Here is a 27,044-nt window from a genome sequence, read left to right as displayed (position 1 = left end):
GCAACCGAGACGTAATGCAGCCTCATTTGCACTTGAAAAAAAATGAACACGTTTATTCATTAACTTAAAAAAACGAACCATATGTCAATATTCTCCAAAATATCATCCACTGATATATCTACCTCGAGTAGTGATATATTTATTACATTTTAAGAACGCCGAAAGTCGCCGAGGAATGACGTCACATCACATTGAATAATGACGCTGATCATTGTTTAAAAAAACGTCAAAATTTCAGAATTAGGTCAGCGAACCAAAAAGCACCAGTGAAGACCCTGTTTGTAACCTTGGTTTTAATTAATGAAGCGTTACACGACGCTTGCCAGGACACAACCTGCTCGGAAGAGGGTGAGATGGCCGGTGTTCCCAGCATCTGTAGACGGGCGTCGTAGCCGCTCTACCGGTCCGTTTGTGCTGATACCTCCAGCCCGTCGGCTTCGGGATAACCGACAGAGGAGCCCGGTGGACGTCCGCGCCCTCTCGGCCCGACTTGGGTCGAATGGTTAGCCACTGGGTGGGCACTCGACAAGAGAGAGACAGACAGAGGCCGAAAGCTTCTCTGGGGAGTTCCAGGAAATTCATCCTCGCCTTGACAGCCTGGCAGTAACACGGCGCTCGCACACGCTCGTGTAGTTGTAAGTTAGCCGGCAGACATGTAGAGCATTTCATGACGGCTAGCGCTGGCTAGTTGGCCCTCATACACATGCTACATATCACATTGCGAAAATAGACACTAAATAATCCCGTTAGTACCTTTTCAAAACAATGTGTTAACATCGTTAGCGCGATTCCGATTGTCCGAGATGCACAATTTAAATACAAATAGTCTCCGCCAGGGTTATTGTTAACATACTCCACTTGGTTCGACGAAAAGTTAGCACAACGTGCACACCTGTTTTACACTAAATGCACTACTGTAGCCATCACGTTAGTACACTTACACAACAGGCAGATCATTTCCACTTGCGGAATATGTAATGCCAGTAATGAGCTATACAAACGTGTACCTCAGTTTTGCTTGCTATTGTGAGTTAACATTCGTTTATTGTTATAGTTCCAATTCTGTAGAACTGTACCGCATCAAACACGAGTGCTGTTAGAAATAGCTGATGATGAGAAAATTCAAATTCTCAGGTAATTGACACATAAAGCATCAAGTAATTAGATATTTACTAAACAGTATTCAGGTGATTTATACATCTCACACTGTACTGGAGTTGAAGCACACAATTATTTGGACACCACTAACGTTTATCTCATTGGGTCATGGTTACCATGAGTTCAGATGTGAACATTTCATCAAGTTAAGGAGCAATTACATGTTGCTACATCTTAATCACATTACGTATTTATTGTAGTTTGCAGTTGTGTATGTTTCACACATTAATCCTTCCAAGCTGTTCTGTCATGCACTCATTTAACTAATTGAGGTACCCAAAATGTATTTGACAGACTGTAACAAGCAACCAGATATTTGCTGTTTGAATTTCAAAAGCTTGGTTCTAAATCACTTATTCCTGCTCTCAGGGTTTCGGGAGTAGATGAACCAATTTTCATGTGGGTAGTAGGTGAGTTGGAGCTTGAGTCTGTCTACACCCTGGATTGGTCACTTGCCAATCACCAACCACATATATAGACAACCATTCACTCAAATTCACATCTGTGGATAATTTAGATTCTTCAGTTAACCTAATGTGCATTTTTTGAAATGTCGGAGGAAGCCACAGAATTGAGCCTGAACCTCTGAACTGTAGGAAACAAATTTGCCAACCACTAGGTTGCCATGCTGAAATGTGTGTGTGTGTGTGTGTGTGTTAAATCTATCTCTTTCTTACATATATAGCAGCTCAATAAAATAAGTTAAGATATCCTTTATTTGTCCCACACTGGGGAAATTTACAGCCTCCAGCAGCAAGAATGTGGGTAGAAAGAAGAAAAAACAAACAAACACTTAAGAAGAAATAAATAAAGTAAAAGGACGAAAAGAAACTCAAACAGGGATATGCGCTGCTTAAGTGGAACACTTGGAGTTACATTGTGTTGTTGAAGTGTTCCCTTGATTTTTTTTAGATTACGGTACTAAATACTGCATATACTAAAATATATTCAGTATATAGTATTGATATAACCTTCTAAAATCTGAGTCAGGTAAAATTCTAAAGCAATGTAAAACTCCACGGTAGTCGACTGGTTAGCATGTCAGCCTCACAGTGCAGAGGTGCAGGGTTCGATCCCTGTGTGGTGTTTGCATGTTCTTCCCATCCCTGCGTGGGTTTTCTTTGGGTACACCGGTTTCCTCCCACATTCCAAAAACATGCACATTCGGTAAATTGAACACTCCACTCAGAATCATAGGTGTCCAACTCCAGTCCTGGATGGCTGCTTGTCCTTCATGTTTTCTATCCCTCCCTGTTGCATCACTCCTGATTCAAATGAACAGGATCAATATCAAGGCTTTTGCAGAGCTTGTTGATGAGCTGATCATTTGAATCAGGTGTGTTGCAACAGGGAGAGATGGAAAGAATGCACAATGGCGGCCCTCCAGGACCGGAGTTTGACATCTATACTCAAAATTGTCCCCAGGTGTGATTGTGAGTATGAATGTATGTCTGTGTGCCCTGCTATTGGCTGGCAACTGGTTCAGGGTGTTCCCCTTCTCCTGCCTGAAGACACATGGGAGAGGCTCCAGCTCACCCGCCACCCTTGTTAAAATCGGCGGATTAGAAAATGGATGGATGGATGTAAAACTATATGAAGAGTAAAATTAAATTGTCCAAGTAGGACTAACAAACCTTTTCTGACACATTTCTTCCACCAGAAATTGAAGGCGTCTTGCTATGTGAGCACATCAACTTGAGACATGTGAGCCCAGACAATTCTGTCTCAGACTGTCTTTTTCCTGAGTAGAAGGTTGCCCATTTTTACAATGTCGAGCCGCCGGAAGTCGACCACACCTTGCATGGTGCTACCCTCTGACGAGTTGGAAGCGACAGCTGGAAGGACAACAGAAGTAGAGGCGGAGGTGGTGGAGGGGACGGTAGATGAGGTTCAAACAGCAGTGGAGATGGATCAAACTGTAGTGGTTGTCCCCACACCACCAGATACCGGTAAATGTGTTTCGGCCCATTCTGCCCTGTTTCGTCATCCCAAAACCGTGACTTCATTGTTTTAACTCATGTTTTGTTGTCTTTGTAGGCGAGTCCAATAGCCTGGAGGACAAAGAGGTGCTTGGTCCATCAATAAACTGTAGCTCTGCTACCCCACCTGAGAGTCAGGGTGATGACCAGCTGAACAAGGATCAGCATTGTGACGCACTCGAGGAAGTTGGAGTCGATGCCACAAGTGCTGGCGCTATCTCACTAAGCAAGACGCCAATCATGAGGATGAAGACCAAATCTGAACCCAAGAGGATCGCCGTGTCCCTTAAAACTTCAGATGAAGCCACGGAGTATTTTGAAGGAGGCGGCGAGGGCGAGTTGGAAGGTGTGCAGCATCCAATTGAAGCTCCTCTGGGACCAACAGCGTCTGTAGAGATGCTCCTGTATGACTCCATGAAGCTTGGAGCAGGAAACCTATTCGTCAGCCAATCCTTGGAGCAGCCAAGGAAGTCATCAATATTAAATCCCACTGTTATTCCTCCTGGTCTGGCGCAGGTAGAGTCTAAGAATGTTTTATTTATAGATACTAAATGTTTTATAGTCCGCAGTAAGAAAAACGTCAAAACACAAGAGTTTTTTACTACGTCGTCGTAACACTTAAATATTCTTGCATTGCCTAAAAAAAAGGAATTGATATTCCTTTTTTGTGCCACTGAAACTCCCCCTCCTTATTCTGTTCAGGTACTTTCTGCTTTCCAGGCCCAACAGACTACATCAGTTCAACCCCAATTGCTGATTCCTCTCAGCAGCATTCCTTCTTATAGTGCAGCTATGGACATCAACCCTCTGCTGGGTAGCACCTACAAGAGGTTTCCCTATCCCTCCATGGCTGAGATCAGCAGTCTGGCAGGGCAGACCCAGTTCACAGAAGAGCAAATTAAGGTAGTTAAAAGGTAGGGATGTCCCAATCCCATCACGTAATCAGAAATCGGGGCCAATCACGAGATTTTCAACAGATCCGGTATTGGGGGGGGGGGGGGGGGGAGAGTTACAAGAAAATACATTTTCGTAAAGCGTCCTCCATATTGATATGTATTTATATACAGTATTAGGTTTAAAGTTGACATTCAGTTAGCGTATCCATCATGGCTATATTTCCTGGATTTGATCATTTTAAACCACAAAGCGTTTCAGTACAAAAACAATGACATAGAAAAAAAAGTTGTAGATGGACCAATATACATTTTGAGTTGTTCAAAATGTGTATCATCAAATTGAGTGCTTAAAAAGATAAAATAAAGCATATATAGAAGTTTAAGTTTGTTTTGAGAGTGTTTCAAAAAAGTAATTGGTACTGATTTGGTCGATTGGTCCATATAATAGAAACATATAATGACATATAGTACAGCATACAAATTGCTATTGTATATATAAAAAAAAAATCCTCGTCTCACCCCCCACGGGTGGTGTCCGTCCCTCATTCAGCTTGGGTCCTCTACCAGAGGCCAGGAAGCTTGAGGGTTCTGTGCAGTATCCTTGCTGTTCCCAGCACTGCACATTTCTGGACTGAGATGTCCGATGTTGTTCCTGGGATCTGTTGCAACCCCTCATCCAGTTTGGGGGTCACTGCCCCGAGTGCGCCGACCACCACAAGCACGACTGTCACCTTTACCTTCCAGGCTCTCTCCAGCTCCTCTCTGAGCCCTTGGTATTTCTCGAGTTTCTCGTGTTCCTCCTTCCTGATGTTTCCATCACTTGGGACCGCTACATCCACTACAACGGCTTTCCTCTGCCCTTTATCTATGCTTACAATATCCCGTTGGTTCGCCATTACCATCTTGTCAGTCTGGATCTGGAAGTCCCACAGGATCTTCGCTCTGTCATTCTCCTCCACCTTCGGAGGTGTTTCCCATTTTGACCATGGGGTTTCCAGTCCATACTCCGCACAGATGTTTCGGTAGACTATGCCAGCCACCTGGTTATGGCGTTCCACGTAGGCTTTCCCTGCCAGCATCTTACACCCTGCAGTTATGTGTTGGATCGTTGGATCCTCTTTGCACAACCTACACCTTGGGTCTTGTCTGGTGTGGTATATCTGGGCCTCAATGGCTCTTTTGCTCAGGCCCTGCTCCTGAGCAGCAAGGATGAGTGCCTCTGTGCTGTCCTTCAGGCCAGCCCTCTCTAGCCACTGATAGGACTTCTTGAGATCGGCCACTTCATTTATGGTCCGGTGGTACATCCCGTGTAGGGGCTTGTCCTCCCATGATGGTCCCTCTTCCAGCGCCTCATCTTCTGTTCCCCATTGTCTGAGACATTCTCTGAGTATGTCATCCGTTGGAGCCTTCTCCTTGATGTATACATGGAGCTTGGATGTTTCATCCTGGACAGTGGCTCTCACACTCACCAGTCCCCGGCCTCCTTCCTTTCGGCTTGCGTACAGTCTCGGGGTGCTGGATTTGGGATGGAGCCCTCCATGCATGGTTAGGAGCTTTCGGGTCTTAACGTCCGTGGTCTGAATCTCTTCCTTTGGCCACCTTATTATTCCTGCAGGGTATCTGATCACTGATACCCTTACATATGTTGCAATATTAATTTGAGAAAAATCTGATGCTCGCTCTGTTTTCCTTAATGCTTTGCCTAAGTATTTGATCGGGACTCGGTATCGGCAGATATTTAAAACCAAAGACTCTTTCTCGGGTGATTAAAAAAAAGCGTGGTTGGGACATCCCTATTAAAAGGCTATTGGTGAATTCTTTGCTGGGAAAGATTACCCTTAAAAAGGTCAAGGTTAATCCACAAAATGACTGGATTCCCTTCTATGTCCAGGTGTGGTTCTCAGCCCAGCGGCTGAAGCACGGTGTCAGCTGGACCCCAGAAGAAGTCGAGGAGGCCAGGAGGAAACAGTTTAATGGCACTGTGCACACGGTTCCTCAAACCATTACTGTCATACCTGCTCACCAGCTCTCTGCTGCCAATGGCCTACAGTCCATTCTGCAGACCTGCCAGATTGTGGGCCAGCCTGGCTTGGTGTTAACCCAGGTATGTGGATGAAGAATACTTGTATGTGCAGTCGGCAGTGACCTGACCTACCCTCGGTGTTGCGTGATTGGGCTAATAAAGTCAACTCTAGAGAACAAATATGAATGAGCATTCTTAATAATCAGGCTTACATAAGTAAATTAGTGTCACGGTTGATAATATGTATAAAAGCAAACTATCTTTGACACGACATGACATCCTGCAAGATGTGGTGTAATTATGTGTTTATTCTTGGTGGGTGCATTCAAACAGAGGTAATACAGTGAAATAGTGGTTCATATCTGCCTCACAGTCCTGAGGTTTGGTGCTCAAATATCGGCTCTTGCCTTTTTGGGCATACCATGCTTCCTTCCAAATTTAAAAACATTTGTCTTAGGTGATCGACTCGCGAGCCCATCCATCTCAGTGCAGGGTTCGAGTTTGGCTACGGCCCACCTGTGTGGAGTTTGCATGTTCTCCCTCTGCGTGTGTGGGTTTTCTCCGGGTACTCCGGTTTCCTCCCACATTCCAAATACATGCATGGCAGGGGGATGGAACACTCTAAATCAGGGGTGCCAAACTCATTTCACATTGTGGGTTACATACGGCCTCGATAGATGTCTGCTATAAATAACCAAAATAATATGTCTTTCCTTTGTTTTGGTCTAAAGAAGCACAAGAACATTCGGAAAACGTTGAAATTTAATGAACATATCTTTTTCAAAACATTTCATGAAGCACCGTCGATTTCCTTAGACAAATGTATAATTTACTTTTGTCATTCACTTATATGCATTGCAACTGATCCCATTGTTTGTACAAAGGCACAAAACTTGAAAATATAGTAATTAGAGCTGTCAAACGATTAAAATATTTAATCTAATTAAAAATGCAACTGTCATAAATAACTCAAATGACCTAAAAAATTAATGGTGATTACTCACATTTTTTATCTTTTCTGAATTTCCTTTTACATTTTTGTCCTATTTTTCCCCATTTTAATGCTCTCATCAACTTGGAATAATGAATCAGTTTTCTATGTACCAAATGCAAATATTTACTGAAATAACAATTTCAATTTTACATGAACATTTTTCACTTGGAGCAGTTGTTCACACATAATCTCTCACACAATATTACTGTCCATCAACAACAGTGAAAAAAAATATTTTGTCACACAACAGCTGCTTTATCAGCTTTTTAAATGAAATCAAAACAGAGCAATACAACATTATAAAGTGCACATTTAAGGTAAACTAGTACTCAGCCTATAGTGGATTTAAACCATGGTTGCATACTTCGTTTTTCTCAAGTTTTCTTTAACACAGCAGTCTGTTTCTGTATGTTTGTCGGAGAATAACGAGAACCCGGACACCAGTGTTCGTTATGTGCCATTGTATTCAAAACTGCCGGCCGTACAAACAAGCGCAAGCACTTCCCCCGTGCTGCTGGGGCAAACCATTCTGAAAGAGGGGGGTTTCACTCACCCTAACAAAGTCAGGCTATGTTGATTATGTTGGTCCTTCTTGCGCGGAAGTCTTTCTACCGTTTTTGTGTCTACCTCATTTCGGATGACTACACTTGGTTCGATGACAACACTGGAGACGTTTTATTTTCGCTAGGTCGCTACCACTGCACCGCTGAACTTTCGTTGTCATGTCACCGCCTCTGCGCACCGTCACTGTCAGACGAACACAGAGAAGCTCCACCCGCTCTATTTATATGGACACGGAACGCTGTAACCTTCCACACAAAATAGTTCCAAACAAGTAACAATCGCGTCAGTGGCATACATCGTATACCTGTATGATACACAGAGAGAGAAGAATGGGTAACTTTGGTCTTGTCAGTGGAGCAATCTGGCAACGTTTTAAAAGTAAACTTTCCATTCATAAACTCTTTCAGTATCCGTTTTCGGTGTCTCGCGCTGCCAAGCTGGCAAAACAGACATGGGCGTGGACTTCTGCAGTGCGCTTGTTGTTTTGTTTCTGGTGTATTTACAGAGCACCGTAACATCCGCTTGTGACGTGTGCTGCGTTAATCTCGCGAAAAAAATTAATCCCGTTAAAATTCTTTTAAATTAAGGCCAATAAAAACGCGCTAAACTGACAGCTCTAATATATATATGTTAATTGGTTTTTCATTTATTGCGGGTGGTTTTGGTCCCCATTAACCGCGATAAACGAGGGATTACTGTATTTCCCTTCTATGTCATCAAGCCATGGATCCAGTGTGTCACTTCAGCACATTGCTTGATTAAAAAAAGCATACATACCGGTAAATAAGTTACAAATGGTTTACCTATTTCTTCCTGATTTAGGTCTTATTGAATCTTCTGTAATGTTGTGACAATGTAGTTGTGATTGTGTTTGTGATAACCTGTCAAATTGTTCATGATGGTGGGTGGAGGACCCCAAAAGGCAGGGTGGCAGGAGGAATAGGGTGGACTGAGCAAAATGTATGTAACAAAAATACAAACAGGAGTCCACTGCAAAAAAAAAAAAACCTAACTGAAGTATGTTAACAAAGTCCCGAAAACCACAGGAAAGTAACAAAAAAAACTATGACAGAAACAAAACATGTCAGGAGCATACAGACACACACAATGATCCAACAAAGACTGAACTAAATACAAGCACGGTGATGAGACCGCGAGAAACACCTGGACAGGACACCAAGGGTTGAGGGAGCTGACTGGTTAACACAAGGGACCTGGATGACGAGAACAGGTGAAGACAAAAAGGCCAAGAGGGAACATAACCAAATGTAATCTAAACAAAAACATAACATAACCCCTGTATCAAAAATACAACACGTGTAGCATGCCTCCTTTGTTCATTCATTGGACATTCTTGTTTGGAAGGCTCAAACAACATTGTGTTTGAAAACATGGCAACGAAATTGCGCCAGAGCACAAGGGGATTACTCCAAAAGTGAAAAATTTAGGTAGTTTGGATTAATAATTCCTTTTATGACACCTGCGCTGAAGTTTTCTGGTACCGGTACATAAAAATGTAGTAGACATGTTGTCTATCCTCGCGGATATCATTTTCTACTATGCTTTCTACTCAATTGTGTTCCGTATAAATTAGTGAGATATGTATAATGGTGAAGACGTGGACATTTAGTAGTTCATTTTTGAATACTGATGACTTGACACCCCCCCCCCCAAACAAACAAACAAAAAAAAAACATTGCCTTCTAATGTGCCATGCCATGGATTATTACACAGAAACAACAGCATAAAAAGCATTTTTTTCCACCACTAATAAAGCAGCTACTTATTTAATTCGTACATATCACAGAGTAGCTTCTTTGTGGGTAACCCGGTAGAATCTTCTCATTAATTCTCATGAGGAAAAGTTCCAACTTTTGACAGTTCATCTCTGACAATGTCAATGAAAACTGAACATAAAAAATTTAAATTAACTAACAAAAAAAAAACCATGACACTTATTTTAGTCTAGATTTTCTTTCAACACTTCTCTGTGAGTAGTCGCAGTAAAGGAGTATTTGGTCTCCAATTATGTGTTTCCTAGGTTGCACCGGGAGGGAATCTTCCAGTGACCAATCCTATCACCCTGACAGTGGCAGGACTACCAAGCCAGTCCCAGAGCTCCAGCAGAGTTTCCTGCCAGTCGACCCCAACAAATAGTGAGCTTAAACGGGCTACCACTGTCCAGCCCCCCTCACTTTCCCCACAGGTATAGCTGTCTTTCTGACTCTTACCTCAAAGTCAGTGATACTGTGCTGTCAGCGCAATTGCTGATATATTCATGCACTTTGCACTATCAAACCATAAAATTGTTTAACATGTAACTGCACCTTTCTCTTTGGAAGGAGAACTCTGCCCTGAGTGCGGACACGTTCAGTCTGCGGCCAAAGAAGTCCAAAGAGCAGCTGGCAGAGTTGAAAGCCAGCTATCTTAAAAACCACTTTGTCAGTGATGCAGAAATTGCCCGTTTGATGAAGATCACCAATCTAACCAAGGGAGAGATTAAAAAATGGTTTAGTGACACGAGATACAACCAGCGCAACTCCAAGAACAGCAATGTAATTGTTTTCCATGACGGAGGCGGCAGAGGAGGCGGTGGCTGTAGCAGCGGCGGGAACACCACCATTGTCATTGACTCAAGCGATGAAACCCCTGCATCCCCCCATCCTCCATGCACGCTCCCTGTGAAGGAGAAGGAGACACGGCCCAAGACATGGAATCCTTTCCCAGACTTCACTCTGCAGAAATTTAAAGAGAAGACACCTGAGCAGTTGGTGGTGTTGGAGGAGAGCTTTGAGAAGAGCAGCACACCGTCTGATGAAGAGCTGAGTCGCCTGAGAACAGAGACTAAATTGACACGGAGGGAGATTGATGCCTGGTTCACAGAAAGACGGAAAATGCCGATAATTTGCACTGCCTCTCCAGAGTCTTCTGAGGCAGGACGTATAGATGCTGGTGGAGGGAAAGCTGGAGAAATCACTGCTGCTTCTCGCGCCGCTTCCTCCTCTCGTCCTGGAGGACGGATTAAGCAGATGCCAACCAGCAGCTGCAACAACAACAGCAGTAGCAGCAGCAGCAGCAGCAGCAGAGACATCAAAGATAAGACCAAAAAGACTCCAGAGCAACTCCACATTTTGAAAAGTGCCTTTGTGCGAACCCAGTGGCCCACAACTGAAGAATATGACCAGCTAGTCGAGGAGAGCGGCCTACCCCGACCCTACATTGTCAGCTGGTTCGGGGACTCACGGTACTCCTGGAAGAACGGTAACCTGAAATGGTTCTTTCAGTATCAAAGTGGCAACGTGGAAGGCCCGAATGGTGGTGGAAGTCACAAAATGGGAGGTGGTGGCAGTCGAAAAAGACGTGTCCGAAATCGCGGTTGGGGAAGATCCCGAACTCGAAAGCATTCAAGGCGGTTAGCATCCTTTGGTTCAGACTCGGAGAGATGCCCCCCACCAAAGAAATTCAAGAGTGGGAGGGACATCTTGAAGGAGTATTACCTGAAACACCGCTTCCTCAATGAGCAAGACCTGGATGAGCTTGTCACCAAGACCAACATGAGCTATGAACGGGTAACGCAAATGCTTTTTACTTGCATGTAGTTTTTAAGGCCTCTCTTGAAAGCCCGTTGGCCTATCGCTGGGGTCGGCAACCTGAAATGGTGAAAGAGCCACATCGAACCAAAAAAAATAAAAACCTAATATGTCTGGAGCCGCAAAAAAATAAAAGCCTTACATAAGCCTTATAATGAAGGTAACATATACCTTGTGTATCTGTATTAGCTATATTAGCCAACTGTCAAAATGAATACGTTGGCTACAAATATACAATGAGACCTCATGATTAAATTTTTTATTCCCTGCGGTGCATCTGGAGAGCAGGGGTGCCCAACCTTTTTTGACCAAAGATCCTTGTCGATCAACCAACCTCCGGCAATCGACCTGTTCCCACACAGACGCGCATACGCATACACTTACACATGGAAGCAACAATGAGCAAAAGCCATAATGGCCGCTAAGATGAATGAGGCATGGGACGCACTTTTGCAGCTTGTTAACTATCGTAGCTCACGTTTACTATTCAAAAATGCTTCCCATTCTTTACAACAGGCACGTGACTGACATCCCGCCCTCCTAATAGCAACAGCAGGCTATGACGTAAATCCTCTTTGACAGAAATGTTGAAATGTAATTTTTTTATTCTACACATTTTTACAGCATTGGAAAACATTAAGAATGTCGGTGTCATGTTTGTCCTCCGACAGAAACGATATTCAAACAAAAAATGTATTTCTCTCCCCCATTTTTTTCATACATTTTTGAAAAAAGCTCCAGGGAGCCACTAGGGCGGTGCTAAAGAGCCGCATGAGGCTCTTGAGCCATGGGTTGCTGACCTCTGGCCTATTGTAACAAATAAGTATTTGAACACTAAATTGTCCGTCGTGACTGGGTGTGAATGGTTGTTGGTGTGCCCTGCGATTGGGTGGCGACCAGCTTCCCGCCCGAAGACACCCACAACCCTAGTGAGGTTAAGTGGGTGGTAAAATGGATGGATGGTTCGAAGTATTTATCAAAGATTGTGCCACGTTTCCACCAAACAAATGTTTATTTAAGCTGAACAAGGTATGGTTTGGAACCATAAATTCTTATCCAGCTTGAGTTTCCACTGCAAGTTGTGTGAGTCATCTTTGTAAATAGTCAAGTCAAGTCAACAGTATTTATAGAGCACTTTCAAACAGCCATCGCTGCATACAAAGTGCTGTACATGGAGCAATTTAACATGCATGGTATGTGTCATCATGCTAGTGTGAAACAATCTGGCATGTTAATGAAGTCAACAAAGAGGGAAAATCAGCACAGCGAAGAATAACAATGGAGAGAGGACCCAGCATTTTGTGTTTTTTCTTTTTGTGATTAATCGACAGGGGTCACTCGCACCTTTAAGTATTACACCACCAGTGGTACCCCATCGCAAGGTTCTGAAAAAGTGATAATCATAATCAAGTTATTTTGGTACACCTTTGACAATTGAAAGTTGCACATTACACTGAACCAACTCAAAATACACTGCTCAGTTGAAATAGGAATTTCTGCGTACTACCAAAATGACTTGCATGTAAAAGTCCACTACAGCCAGATAATTATATGCCAAAATGTGAAATTATTTCCTGGAATAAACGCATGAAATTGATGATTCATTGATTGATGATTGATGATGATTACCATTCTCATATTACAAATATTATTATTTGTGTTATAAAGATGTGTTCTTACAGGTAACTAACAAACTATTACTCATAATAATAATCATCATCATGGCATATGCTGTACAATATTAATAATATGACAAAATGTCCTCAACATGTGGAAAAATGTATTATCGTCCGCTGAAACAACATGGAACCTTATTACCATAATTGCAAAAGGCGCAGCAGGTCTGTTTGGCTGCTCATCATAAAAAAAAAACCGCCTTATGCACAATGAAGCTCAGTGCTGGCAGCATCATGCTTCTTGCATGCATCATGGTCTCTAGGAGAGCCTTAGTGAAGTTCGAGGGAGGGTTTCAAACACGGAGGAACTCACCTCTTATTTCCAGTTTTCCTGCTGTAGGATACTGGATTGGGTGTCTCTCTTAAAAACTGCAGTCAAAAGCGAGACCTGAGCCTTGGTTAAATGACAGAAATTGCACAACCAAACAGAAGTGCCACAAAGCCAAACTGAAGTGGGAAAAAGCTGGGTCTCTTCAATCTGGAAAGACTGCGAGCGTAAATACCAGATCACAGTTAATGAGGCCAAAAGAGAATTATTCTGTTGAAAACGATTGATTTTATTCTAAAATCCCTTCAGCCGATTTACTCAGATTCTTCCTCTGGAATGCAATACAATTCAATCTATTTTTATTTATATTGCACTTTCACAACATGTGCAATAGATTCCTGCAGATTTTTATTGATACATTTTCGAGAGCTGGGCTTCTTGTTTCAAACACCACGTTTGACCACCCATTCATCACGTGTTCAGTGGTGTTAAATTATTTTGAAGCTGTTTCCTTGGTGTTTTTTGAGTATTTGGATTGCCAGACTAACCCATGATCAACAGTAGTCTGTCTTCTGGTGTAGTTCCCCCAAAATTTTAGCTTGCTCTGATGCAACCATTGCTTAAGAAACATGGCCTTCCTTGATCAAGATGCAGGCCCTCCAGTCAGAATTTAATATGATGCCTAGCACAGAACCAGCCATGTTACGAGATTTTAATGACATCCTCATGTCAAACCACACTCGAGACTATGTGTGTCTTGTTTTGTTGGATTTAACTGCATTTGATATGCTTGATCACAGTAATCTGTTGGCTCTTTTGCAGCACCAGGTAGGCATTAATGGCAGCGACCGTGAACTTTTTGTGTTCACCTTGGTTGCTCTGAGTCCAGCAATGCCCCACTGTCGTATGCTGTTCCACAGGATTCAATTCTGGATCCTCTGCTATTTTCACTGTTATTGCCCCCTTCAGGGTTCGATCTTAAGGAAACATAGCTTCCATTGCTATGCTGATGACTGTCAGATCTATAGCCCGCTGAGCAAAAAAGACACTTTCCCATTGAGGCCACTTTTGTCCTGTCTGGAAGAAATGGATGGCACTGAATTTCTTGAATTTCAGTGAAAAGAAAACAGACGTTATGGTGTATGGTCTGGATTTTAATTTTTTAAAAACTGGACCAGCAAATTGTTGCTGTTGTTAAATCCAGCTTTTTTCATCTTTGGCAGCTGGCTAAGGCCAGCAAGCAAGCATCAGCAAGCTCTGCAGAATCTCTGACATTGAACCTGTTCATTTGAATCAGGTGTGCTCCAACAGGGAGACTTGGATAACATGCAGGATAGCGGCCCTCCAGGACCTGAGTTTGAGACCTATGTCCTAGGGCATAAGTTGTCTGCCCTTAGGAGAGTCACCCATGGAAAATATGTCCTAGGTAAAGGACCACACAAAGCATGACTCACAGACCCCTTATAATAAGTGCTAATACTGTATTGGCATTCATTTGTTCAGACACGGGGCCCTCTTTGGAGCCAGGCCTGGAGATGAGGCTCGATGGCGAGTGCCTGGTGGCAGGGCCCATACCCATGGGATCCAGCTGGGCACAACCCGAAAAGGGAACGTGGGTCTCCCTTCTCATGGGCTCACTAGCTGTGGGAGGGACCAAAAAGGTTGGATACACTGAGAGCTGGCTGACAGCCAAAGGCAGGGTACTTGTCCGATCCCCAGAAGGTGTCTCTAAGGGACATAGAATGTCACCTCTGTAGCAGCAAAGGAGCCCGAGCTGGTGTGTGAGGCAGATTTCTTTGCACGTCATGTCACGGGTTGTCCAAACCAAACACCATGTTCAAACGTAAGGGTGTCCATATATGCCCCTGGCACCAGGACACCCTGGCAGGCATTTCAATGATCAACTTTGTGGTTGCGTCATTGGACTTGCAGCCGGAGGCAGAGCTGTCCACCGATCATCACTTGGCTCGAATGCTGGGGGAAGATGCCGGTCCGACCCCAAATGTATTGTGGGGGTCTGCTGAGAACGACGAACAGTCTTCTGTTTGGAGTTTCCACTCACACCTATGACAGAACTTTACCCACAGCTCGGGTGAGGCAGGAGACATTGAATCCAAGTGGACTGAATAAGTCTTTTCGGGCCTTTTTGGTCTGCCGCACTCCGGAGGCAGCTGAACAGCTAGCCAAGCGGAACGCATCTTCAGCAACCACTGAGGCAAAAACATGGGCATAGGAAGAGTTCCAAGCTGTCTGGAAGTTGCTTTCCATGGCCTCAACTAAGAAATTCTGGTCCTCAATTTGGCATCTCAAGAAGCGGAAGCAGTGCAGCATGAACAAATTGTGTAGTGGAGATGCGTTGCTGCTGACCTCTGCTCAGGATGTTTTTGAGTAGGTGGAGAGAATACTTTGAAGATCTCAATCCCACTGACACACCTTCCTTTGAAGAAGCATAGTCGGGACACTTTTGAGGTGGGGGTCTTCTATCTTTGGGGCATCATTGCGGTTGTTAGAAAGCTTCTCATCCCCCAACCCTGTCCAGATTGGGGATGAGATCAGATCCTGCCCCAAGTGGAGGAGTTCACGTAGCTTAGGGTTTTGTTCAAGGGGGAATGCAGAATGGAGAGCAGGTCGATCAGTGCAGCTTCTGCTGTGATGCAGACGATTATATTGATCTGTTGTGATGAAGGAGCTGAGATGAAAGGCGAAGCTCTTGATTTACCGGTCGATCTATGTTCCTTCCCTCACCTATGGTCACGAGCTGTGGGTCGTGACTGAAAGAACAAGCTTTCGGACACAACTGGCTGAAATGATTTTCCTCCTCAGGGTGTCGAGATAGGGCTTGGTCATCCGAGTGGGGCTCAGAGTAAAGCCACTGCTCCTCCATTTGAGATGAGCCACAATGGTTGGGCTTGGGCATCTGATTAGGATGCCTGCTGGACATCTCCCTGGTGAGGTGTTCCAGGCACGTCCCACTAGGAGGAGGCCCCAGGGATGAACCTGGACACGCTAGGGAGACTTTGTCTCCCGGGTGGCCTGGGTACTTCTTGGGATTCACCTGGAAGATCTGGGCGAAGTGGCTGAGGAGATTGAAGTCTGGGCTTCCCTGCTAAAGCTGGTGTCCCTGCGACCAGACCCCGAGTAAGCTGAAGGAAATGGCTGGCTGGATGGATGAATCCATGTTAGGATCGATCGATGGACCTCATAAAATACAATTTTAGGGATGATGGTTAAAATTGGGATTTGGCTTGGGACAGGCTGTGTAAATATGATCTGAAATGGATAGATACCAGATAACTGCCAATGCAACTATATAATCTTAAATTCCATGTCATTGCAAGATGAATGCCATGAAAATGCACTGATTGATGAAACAGAGAAGAATAAGTTTGGACCCTGTAAAAAGCTAAATATTGTTAAATATTTGCTTACTTACCTGTAGGCATGCAGGATGTCTCTTGTGTTCACTAAATGTAAAACGGTAAAGGTGGGTACATGTTGGCCTAAGATAGGCCACATGACTTTCGAGGTAGTGTGACAGTTCCGATGACAACATCCATGTAAGTATTCCTCTCTCTCTTTCGTTCCATTAAGGTGCGACAATGGTTTGCTGAGGTCCAAAGACGCCTGGACGTGGGTGCAGACCCCTTCCAGGAGCCGGGTTTGGGCATAGCGGACGGAGGAGAGGAAGCCAATGAAATAAGGGGATCAACATCACACGCCAGCAAGACAACAAGAGGCGACGGAATGGGAGACGAAGAGGAGAATGAGGACGATGAAGAGCATGATGAAGAGGATACAGATGACAGTGAGGTTTGGGAGCCATCACGCAGCGTGAGGAAATCCTTGTCTGTATCTGAAGACTAAATCTGTGCACAAAGCTCAATGGAAACATTGAATAAGTTCCAAGTATTTGCAAATGTGTCGACATTATTATTATTATTATTATTATTATTATTAGCTGTTTCCCCTTTCTCAACCCTCACCTGAATGAAATTATTAAAACAACCCCCCCCCCAAAAAAATCATCAATTGGAATTGATAAAAACTGAGATATGCATATGCCATACGTGAAAAGTGGGATTGAGGAGGGATTGATATTTTACGTCGACTGTTAAGTCCCTCTTGAAATGCATTGCTGCATTTTCCCTTGCACAAGGCCAAACTTCAATTTGAATCGAATGTTCACTCCCCTTCCCTACAGTAAAATGTGACTTTCCTAATGTGTTTACAAGATAGCCCCTAATCAGAACACTTTGGGCACACACGGTGTATGTTTTCTTTTATATTGTCTGTATTACAGCGTTTAAAGCGATAGTCGAGAATGAATGACTTGATGATAAGATAAGATAAGATAATGTTAATTGATCATGAACGTTCGTGGCGGATAAAGGCCTCAAGCAACATGAGCCAAAGTACATGAGCAGTGAGTGAATGCCAGCATATTTGTTGAAGGATGTTTTTTCAAGTCTTCCTTTGATTGTGGTTACTAGTTGACTTTTTAACAAGGAAAATGATTCATGGTGAAAGAACTGTATGTTTAATATGCACTTCGATTGATTTTTTTTTTCTTTGTGTGCACCTTTTGACACAACAAGCACTGTGCTGTTGTGAGCTATTATATATTCGTTCTGAAACTTTGCCAAATTGGAATGGGTTGTTTTTCAACCTCCAAAACCAACCAACCAACCAGCCAGTGTTTAACCGCAGTTGGTGGCGGAAATAAAATGCACCCACTGCGCCTGAATCATTAGTCAAACCTAATTCACGTAAACAGTCATGACTTAAACGGAACTACTGGCCTGACATATTGTTCTCGAAACAGTATTTCAGACATTTTAAATTGTGAAAGCACCTGAACTAAACTTGTTTCAAATGCACTTTTTTGACACATGGTGGATGAAATTAGAATTTGGCACCTTATTGTATCATGCAAAAGCTCTGAGAGTCCGTATTTGTTTTATGACTAAAACAGTATTTTGCCCTTTTTGTTTTTTTCTAATTAGTCGTATTGTTCATTTTCCCTGAGGCGGAATCTTACCCGTTTATCCACTTTTCTAATAATATGTAAATGGTGTTGGATGTTGATATGGCTTCATAGAATCAGCTGCCACTTTCTTTTGCTTTATTGCACACCTTGAGCCACATTTTGAATACTTTTGGGGGAAAACAATGCTTGGGATACCATTGTGTATTGTTTCAAATCACGTGTCACTTCACTTTTTCATGGATTTTTGGAGGACATGTTAGCAGCGTCTTTAGGGTTGTCTTCTCACAGCAAACGAACAGATACCAGATGACACTATACATGTTCAATAATGTGTGTTCGTAGCCCCTTGCTTCACAGAAAGAACTGTCGAAATGAACGACTACCAGCTGCCATTGCCACAGCCACAGCAAGGACAATCCCCCCCGCACCATGTTGACTGTTGTTAACTTATACAGACATACCATACCTACATGTGCCTACTGTGGACTTGTTGCAAGAGGATCTCTCTATGTCGTCACTAAGCACTTAACGGTAGCCTTTCTCAAAACAAATGGGGATGCATGAGCAAGATGTGTTTTCAACCGATACGACAAATGCCTGTCTGAGGTTAAACATTGTACACTTCTGTCCGTGACCTTGGTTCACCTTTGGGCTTTTGATTTACTTTCTGGTATTTTGTCACCTTGTACTCGTAATCTATGTTACATGCTAGCACCTTTTAGCTATCTCAAAAGCATTTTCAGCCTGCCGGGTATGAAACTCACGAAGCTAGCTCGCTGATTGCAACTGAATGAGCAGAAATCTTTGACACATTATTTGTCGTAATGTGAATAGTAAGTGCCTGGGCATGAAAAAGAGCAAGATGCTGTACCTTATTCCCATGTATACCGAGCGTTTATACCGTTTTCTCAATTACTGCATGCAATAAGTATGTTGGAACAACTGCTCATTTTGTACATACGTGTGTTGGTTTGTTTAGATTGGTATTGTTGGCACAGTGGTTTGCTAATCTCAAGCTCAGCAAGTGGTATGATTTCAAAGTCTAACTGTATTTCCCAAATCATTAACAGTATAAAGAGTCGTGTCTGTCCGCGAAGAAACCTTTCATTAGGGACCCTGAGTCCTTTTCTCACCACGTTGTCATTACACTACAAGCATTTGTTTTGGGGTGTGTGCGAGGGGGGGGGGGGGGTGTCTTTCTGTTGCGCGTTCCGCTGCTTATTTTAGTCCACAGACGAGATTTAAGCCTTCCCCAAAGTATTTTACTGGCCTGCTTGGACATCTTTTCTATGTTTTTATCAATGACAAGTGTCTTTACAACCAAATAGGTTTGTTTACTACGCACACGAAAATGTGTTCGAAAATCAAAATGAAGTCGAATTCATTTTGAGGGTTTTGCTGGAGTTTCTTTTGGGTACTTTGGTTACAAGGAATATAAAATCACAACTCACTTGAAAAGATGAGCACTTTATTGAAAGTAATACTGAAAACAATAGGAGTGAGACAATGTCATTTACACCTGCTCTCCTGTTACAATAAGGCCTGAGTAAATGATATGCACAAAGAACCGTGTTTGCATCATGTATCTCTTTTTGGACCTGCTCTGTGGGTATGGTGATAAAGTGCTGTCTCTTGTCAGTGGGTTTTGATTTCATATCATGTATCATATATCCGACTTGCAGTAGCGCTAGTATTGTGAGTAGTTTAGCTGCTGTCGTATTATGAAAATCCATCACTGCACTCTATCATCCTCTTTGTTTATACCTGTGCTCTTTGAATGTTTTGCAAATAATTTCACCGCAGCTTTTTCAATGAAATACAATTTGTCACAATAATCTGTTTTGTTCTATATTCCAAGCTCATTTCATCTTGAAAAATTGAACACTTGCGTGTTTCGGTTCAGTCACGTAATCTGATGTTTCACTTTGCAGCGATGGATCAACTCGTAATAGATGTTTCATTAGAAAGTGGGGTTAGCAAAGGAAGTAGAAATATTTGCTTCATTATTTGTATTGACATCGCTGGCTTTCAGCGATGACTTCCCGAGTATTGACTCAACAGTCAGTTATTTAAAACGAAAAAAAAAGCTCTTGAAAATAAGCTGGATATGAATTTGACTTTTTGCACCATGAAAAGGAAATTGTCGATCTTGTACATGATTTAAGAAACAAGGTGAGGAAACTTGGAGTACAGGGATATTTGTACCTATGCTGTTTAAATGGGTATGTACAAATTCAAAATCTCTGCCCAGGCTGTTCTATGTGGAGTTCGTTCTCTCCATGACAAAAACAGCATGTTAGGTTAGATTCATTGACGACTCTGTTGGTGTTAATTTGAGTGTGAATGGTATTCTGCCACCACCTTTTCCTTTTGTCCTTGTACTTTTTTTGTGTCCATTTGGCTGGGTGTACCCAAGGGGTGCCCAACCGGTACCAGTCCACGGGTCATTTGGTGCCGAGCCACGCAGAAAGAATAAATAACTTAAATTCCTTTCGTTTTATTTATTTCGGAATTTGAAAGATAATTTTAATTTGAAATATTACCGAATTCTCCCGTTTATCAGTGTACGGTATGTCACTCTTGAAGCAGGTGAATCCGCGCTTCTCAGTCACGTGACAGGTTACCGCATAAAAACCCCTATTTTAATTTTAAATTCCTTACATTATTGAGGCAGACTTGGACAGATGCAGTCCTAGCTATTTACTTTCTGCTGTATTTGAGATTAGTCAAAGCCCTACCTGCAAACTTTAGTTTCGACCACAAGGGGGAATATCACTGTTTTGTTTGTTTTTGTAAATCTCCAAAGAATTACAAAATACAAATAAACTAGAGCATCAGGTCCTTAAAAAGTGCTGAGGTTAACATATCAAAATCAGTAAGAACATTTTTTTGAGCAATACAAATACTCAACACTGAACTTGCTTCAGATAATAAACAATAAATAAAACAGCCCCTTAAATCACAGTGCTGTAAGTTAGCACTTCAGAAATAACACTGTTGATCGTGGCAAACTAAAAGTGCTGAAATAAATATCAATCCCTTCTAGCAGTCTACAGAGGACACATCAACTATGCCCCGTATGTGGGGTGTCCTCGAGTTTAGTTTGCCGAAGAGCTTTGCTATATATGGCTCGCTTGCTATATTGCTAATTTTTTCAGTGCTAACATTAGCTGTGGCTGCACTCGCGACTGTGTGCTTTGCATTGATGTGGGATGCTAGATTTGAGCAATCCTCACAATGGTCATAGGATGTGCTTGAGCCTTTCCCAACCATCTTTGGGCACAAGGTGGGGGACACCCTGAACCGGTTGCCAGCCAATCGCAGGGCACACATAGACAAACAACCATCTGGGCTCACACTCCCAGATAGGGACAATTTAGAGTGTTCAATCAGCCTGCCATGCATGTTTTTGGAATGTGGGAGGAAAACGGAGTACCCGGAGAAAACTCACACAGGCCCGGGGAGAACACAGGAAGGTTGCGGCCAGGATCGAACCCGCGACCTCTGCACTGTGAGATCGACACGCTAACCACTGGACCACCGGGCCCACTCCATTTATCATTTCAATCAAATTACAAATTTCATCTGTTGAACTGCGATTTTTTTTTTTCCAGGGACAGAATGATGGACTGGCTTCTCGGTAAAATTGGACTCAAAGTAACTATACCGAGTGCCTGTCAATTCCGGAATGCAATAGATAATTTTACTGTATGTTCTAGATGTGGTAGAATAAGTCCAGGCAAATAAAACAACATCATGACAAAGTGGCCATCATTAACCAACTACAATCCCTACACAATTCAAACATTTCACCACCTGACTGTGCAAAGACAAGCATAAATAAAACCAAGTCCCACTAACTTAATGACCCCAAGTTGTTGACAGCTCGATTTACTTTAACTAAAACAGCACTGACTGAGACATTGACTTTAAACTAGGGTGTAATATAATACCATAGGATCAATCGGGTGATACTGAGTACATGTTTTCTATCTGTTGCTTGAATAGAACCAAACTAAAATGCAAAAAGTGAAAATGAAGATGTCTGTAAATAAATAGTACGTCGCGTGTTTTTTTGTTGTTTTTATTTCGAAGTGTTAAAACTTCATCGAAATGTTTAGAACAAACATGGAATTATGGATTCATGGGTACACTGGCCAGAATAAGATCAGCTCTATGCCTGCAATGTATTTTAGAAACAGCGGTCTTTGCATCTTTCGGGTTTTTTTTTTTTTTTGTAAATGAGGAATTTCATCGGAACGTTACTGCCCGGAACCTATATCGCTGGCTAGTGTGTTCGTGCGGACTTAGTTGAAAAGCGGATATGTGCCTGATTCCCTCTAAAATATGTACAGTATCTTGGAACTAGTTCAGCGATAGTACGGTATTAATGTTTCAATTTCTCAAGATGGAGTTATTTGGAAGCAACTTCGATGACTCAGTATTTTCAGAGGCGAAAGACCGTGGCTCCGTGTGTTTGCTTTCTTATAACGCGAAAAGCTGCGAGCCGGAGGTGAGCGATTTGATGTTGATTTGAATGTGTGTACTCCTTCGGCAGGTGTACCGACTTGGAAATAGTCTACCAAAAGAACCCAAGACCTGCTGTGATTAAAATTCAAAAATATATACTTACTTGTAAGTCACTACATTCATATTCAAGAAATGCTCTCAATGAATGACACAACGGAGCCTTACCTCCCTGCTGCGTTTGTTATTTATAGTAGAAGGATGCATTGGCGTAAACGATTTTCCTGTGCGGTGTTATCTTGTAGTGGTTTTGTGAAAGTGCTGCTCTGGACACAGAAGATTCTTTGGAGAAGCAGAAAGTTTACAAGTTTCGAGGGGACCTGGCAACGAGGCGGGGCGATTACCAGGTATTTATTCAGTCCATCTAATAACAATCAGCACTTTTCTCAAATAGCAACAATAATAATAAGCGTAATCAGGCTTACAGCGGTCATGTCACGTCACTCGATTTGAGTTTCTTGTCATGTGTAACAAAATGTTCCTCTCCATGTGTAATGTGTGATAGGCAGCCCTGAATGCTTACAGCAGTTGCCTGGAGTGGATCTCTGACAACAACATGTCAATCAAAAGGGATGTTTTAGAGGGAATGGCTCGATGTTACACCAGGCTGGGCCAGAGAAAAAAAGCAATTGACCTTCTGGATCTTCTGGTATGTCTTTGGAATAATACACACTGCTCATGTTTTCTTCGCAGCTCTTTCCAAACCATGAATACGTTATTGTACAGTACAATGTTCGCCGACATCTTCAAAGCCACTTTTTGTTGTTGTTGGAGAACCTGTCTTCCAGTATTCGTAGCCTATTCCCTATTTTTATGCTCAGGCTAAAACCCCGTGAGATATAAAAGTATGTATTTTCTCTTGACATCTCGGTGTCCATACATTTACTGAACCGCTTTTCCTCACGAGGGTCGCAAGTGTGCAGGTGCCTTTTGCAGCGGTCTTTGTGTGGTAGGCAGGAGCCACCGCGGAGCTATATTCAGGGCTCCAGACAGTCCTTTAATCACTGCATTTTTGCCCTTGAAATTTTAGTCAATGTAACAAAATGTTTCATATTCTCGCACGTGTGCCAAATACATTTGTTAATTTATTCATTTATTTTTCTTGAATTTTGTTTTTGCTGACTAGCTTCTGTGGTAGTGGAAATGTGAATACTGTATTTACTTCACAAGTAAATTCTCCTAGATTTATGCATAATAATTCAGGGATGGCACCAAACTCCTGAATGAGAAACTCACATTAAATGAATTTTGCACATTATTTATTTATTGAATAAACTATTTCAAAAGTGTGATATTGTTGAGGTACTATGTTTGTTCTGCATATCTTTGAAAATCCATAACAAAAGATGAGGGCTACTGATGTAAAATAGGGCAGGATAACACCCAGTGTAAGTGCAACAAAGACATATCTGCCATCTAATGGTGATTAGTGATGTTACTACTTAAAACTATAGTCATGTTTGGGACCATTTGTAACCTAAAAGGCTCCTGGCCGACACTAATTGACATGTGCATTGGCCAACATACACTCAAACAAACGGACAACTACTTTGTGAGCTCTGTGCAGCCATTATGAAATGAAGATAATATCACAAGCGTAGTTAACTACTGTACTGACCAAACAAAGGAAGAAGGACACAAGCAAGTCTTCCAAGGATGTTTAGCCCCTTGTGGATGTGAGCTTACAACGTTTGTGTGCCTTTTTGTTGAATCAAGTGTCTTCATAACGTTTGTCTTTCATCTATTGTTTTGTAATTCCATTTGTATTATTGTTTGTGAGCGGCTCCAATGGGTTTGTTACAGCTGCAGCGGTTGTGAAGGTTTAGGTCTTCAGCTGGTTGTATTGTATTGTATTGTCTTCCTATCGCCTAGCACCCTCTAGTGGGGGCATAGCGCAAACGCATGAAAAAAGTTATAAAATAGGCCATTCATTGACGGTGCGTCTTTAAGCTGAAGCACCCTATAGTGCAGAAATAGTTGAAATAAATTTTTCATGTGTGGGATGGGTAAACCTATGAAAAATATTTTATATGGCCAGTAGATACTGTGGATTTTCACCAACCAATTCATCCGGAGTGCTCGCTGCATCCTGACCATTTGCATTCGACGTGTGTCTTTTTGTCCAGAGCAAAGAAGCCTCAAACACATGTCACCTAACCAGCCTGCTGCTACTCAAGGTAAACCTCAACGCTCTGTCCATCCACAGCGCCAGTGGCTCAACAAGCCTCATCCGTGGCTGCATTGAAGGTCACGTCATCTGCTTTGCTCTGCAGATCACCGTCTACCAACATTTTGGAGATGTCGGACCCAAGATGTCATCTTTGCAAGAACTGTGTAGCCTGCTGCCTTTTAACCCGTGGAATTGGTACAACCTGGGGAAAATGTGTCTGCAGCTATTGGAAGACTCCGCAAACTTGAGTAAAATTCTGTTCATTTTGGAGGGGGGTCCTGGGTTTGTTTATAGCGGAGTTCTGCTCCGACAATGGCGATGTCATGCAAATGTATTTATATAAATGACCGACACCAAGCAAGGTTTTGTTTAGTTAACAAAAATGACCTGAAGCTAAAAGTGAAAAAACATTCATGAGTGTTTAAAAATTAATGAAATAACAACTGAATCTCCATTTTAATGTTGTGAAAACTCATTATTTTCATCTTTGTCAATTTCATGCGTGACCTTTTGCAGTTTATTTGAAATGGTTTCTTATTTTTATTTTTGTAGTTTGGTGGTATCACAGTACAGCTGTCCAGAACAAGTTCCAACATTAGATAGTTACACAATACTTGTTGAGGAAAAAAAAATCTTTCACTTGACAATTACTCTATGGGAAAAAAATTAATACTTAATTAAACAAGTAAAAGCTCAAATAAAAACAGGAATACAATTGAACTTGTTCTAAAAATGAATTAAAATGACCTGAATTTAAAAAGCAACGGTCAAAAGAAAATGAGATGTATGATATGTAATGAAATTATTATTATTGTTATTAGTTTAGTTGTAGGATCTTCTCTGCCTCTTCATCTCTCGGTTCTACTTTGGATGTTCATTTTGTAACCTCGAAACATCATATACTGGTAACGTCATAAATCCAGGACCTTCTGGAGTTGACTTTTATGTTGACGTGGCTCTTTTAAAATTCTTGGCTTTACAAATTACGGTCTTCATATTCCACAACAACATGAAATAATCAAAATACTATGCTCATATTATTGTAAAGAAAGTGTTTGACTTGACTTGCCCTTTCATCCTGTAATCTTGCGCGGCAATTTGCTTTCTGACTCTGCAGAGGAGGAAGGCAAAGAAGCTGAAGAGCAACATAAAGAACTCTCTGAAGAGAGGCTCTGGCTGAAGGCCTGCGTGTGCTTCCTCAGGACGAGGTAAAGTCACGCCCAAAACGCTCGCCTGCTGGTCATCGGCGGCGGTTTTCACCAGGCCTCTGCTTTCAGACTCCTCTTAAGAATTCTGCAGCAACAGCAGTCATCGTTTGTGCTGCGACACAACCAATCTGCCGTCCAATCAGCGGAGGAAGCACTAGCGCATCTTGATCCCAAAGAAACGACTCTTCTCACCCTCACTGAGGTCAGTAATGACACGTTGGAAGTTGGGATAGGTCAGTGATTCTCAACATAGTGCAGGATGGGAACTAATCACGGAGTTAAATGGTCAACTTGTGTATCATGTTACAGTGACACTGCTTTGATTGCCATCATTTTTTATGATAGCTGAGTATTTATGAGCAGAGGTCTAGAAAAAAAAAAGCCAAGTTTTCATGCGGCCCCAAGTTTAACGTCTGTGACTTATTAACACGCGTCTTTTTATTGCCAGTTAATTTCAGAAGACCTGAACCCAGAGAAGATGAGGGACGAAAACCAGAATGGCAAAAGTCTGTCTAGTGTTTGTGTGCAGAGCTTCGAGGAGCGCTGGTGGAAAAAGGTCCTACTGAGTGGAGTTCTGGAAGCCGATGGATGTCACCACCTCACCTGAGTGACACCAAGTTGTGATGTGCACCAAAAAGAGTGGTGGACAAAAAAATATAACTTGACAGAGACTTTTGTCAAACTTTTTGCCAGCCCGTTACCAAAGGAAGACAGGAGTGGAAAAGCTGCAGTTTTATTTTTTTGTAATTGTATAGGCCATTGCCAAAATGTGTGCCTTTATTTGAAATGTCATCAATAAACAGATTTTTCTTGTGCTTTTTTTATAACATAAACGTGCTGTCTGTACTTAAATGTAGCGGTATATTAAAAATGTATTTATTTGACTCCTGGTCATCAGCAGCAATAAATAAAATGGCCAATGTGTCTTCCCTTCTGTTTCACGTGCATGGCAGAGCAAAAAAAGTTCAAGTAATATTCAGAGATGACTTCCACAGCAATTTTTC

General features: G+C 42.4%; 2 protein-coding genes across 2 annotated transcripts; both read left to right on the top strand.

The window, feature by feature from the left end:
• The first annotated feature begins 187 nt into the window (after nucleotides 1-187).
• Nucleotides 188-19,970, top strand: LOC127600252 (zinc fingers and homeoboxes protein 1-like). The gene is made up of 8 exons (XM_052064672.1): nucleotides 188-635; nucleotides 2,819-3,107; nucleotides 3,196-3,653; nucleotides 3,840-4,040; nucleotides 5,925-6,137; nucleotides 9,656-9,820; nucleotides 9,957-11,183; nucleotides 16,740-19,970. Exons 2-8 carry the CDS (start codon nucleotides 2,927-2,929, stop codon nucleotides 17,010-17,012), a joined length of 2,718 nt encoding a protein of 905 aa, XP_051920632.1. The 5' UTR covers nucleotides 188-635; nucleotides 2,819-2,926; the 3' UTR covers nucleotides 17,013-19,970.
• Nucleotides 19,971-22,443: 2,473 nt separating this feature from the next.
• Nucleotides 22,444-26,862, top strand: zgc:101716 (uncharacterized protein LOC492784 homolog). The gene is made up of 8 exons (XM_052064827.1): nucleotides 22,444-22,648; nucleotides 22,908-23,009; nucleotides 23,168-23,311; nucleotides 24,789-24,839; nucleotides 24,936-25,080; nucleotides 25,950-26,040; nucleotides 26,110-26,242; nucleotides 26,489-26,862. The coding sequence occupies exons 1-8, from the start codon at nucleotides 22,526-22,528 to the stop codon at nucleotides 26,645-26,647; spliced, it is 948 nt and encodes a 315-aa protein (XP_051920787.1). The 5' UTR covers nucleotides 22,444-22,525; the 3' UTR covers nucleotides 26,648-26,862.
• Nucleotides 26,863-27,044: the final 182 nt, after the last annotated feature.

The sequence above is a fragment of the Hippocampus zosterae genome, chromosome 5, assembly GCF_025434085.1.
Source record: "Hippocampus zosterae strain Florida chromosome 5, ASM2543408v3, whole genome shotgun sequence".
NCBI classification, from domain to species: Eukaryota; Metazoa; Chordata; class Actinopteri; order Syngnathiformes; family Syngnathidae; genus Hippocampus; species Hippocampus zosterae.
Note: the sequence above shows the minus strand (reverse complement) of the source record. Positions and strands in the feature narration are given on the sequence as shown.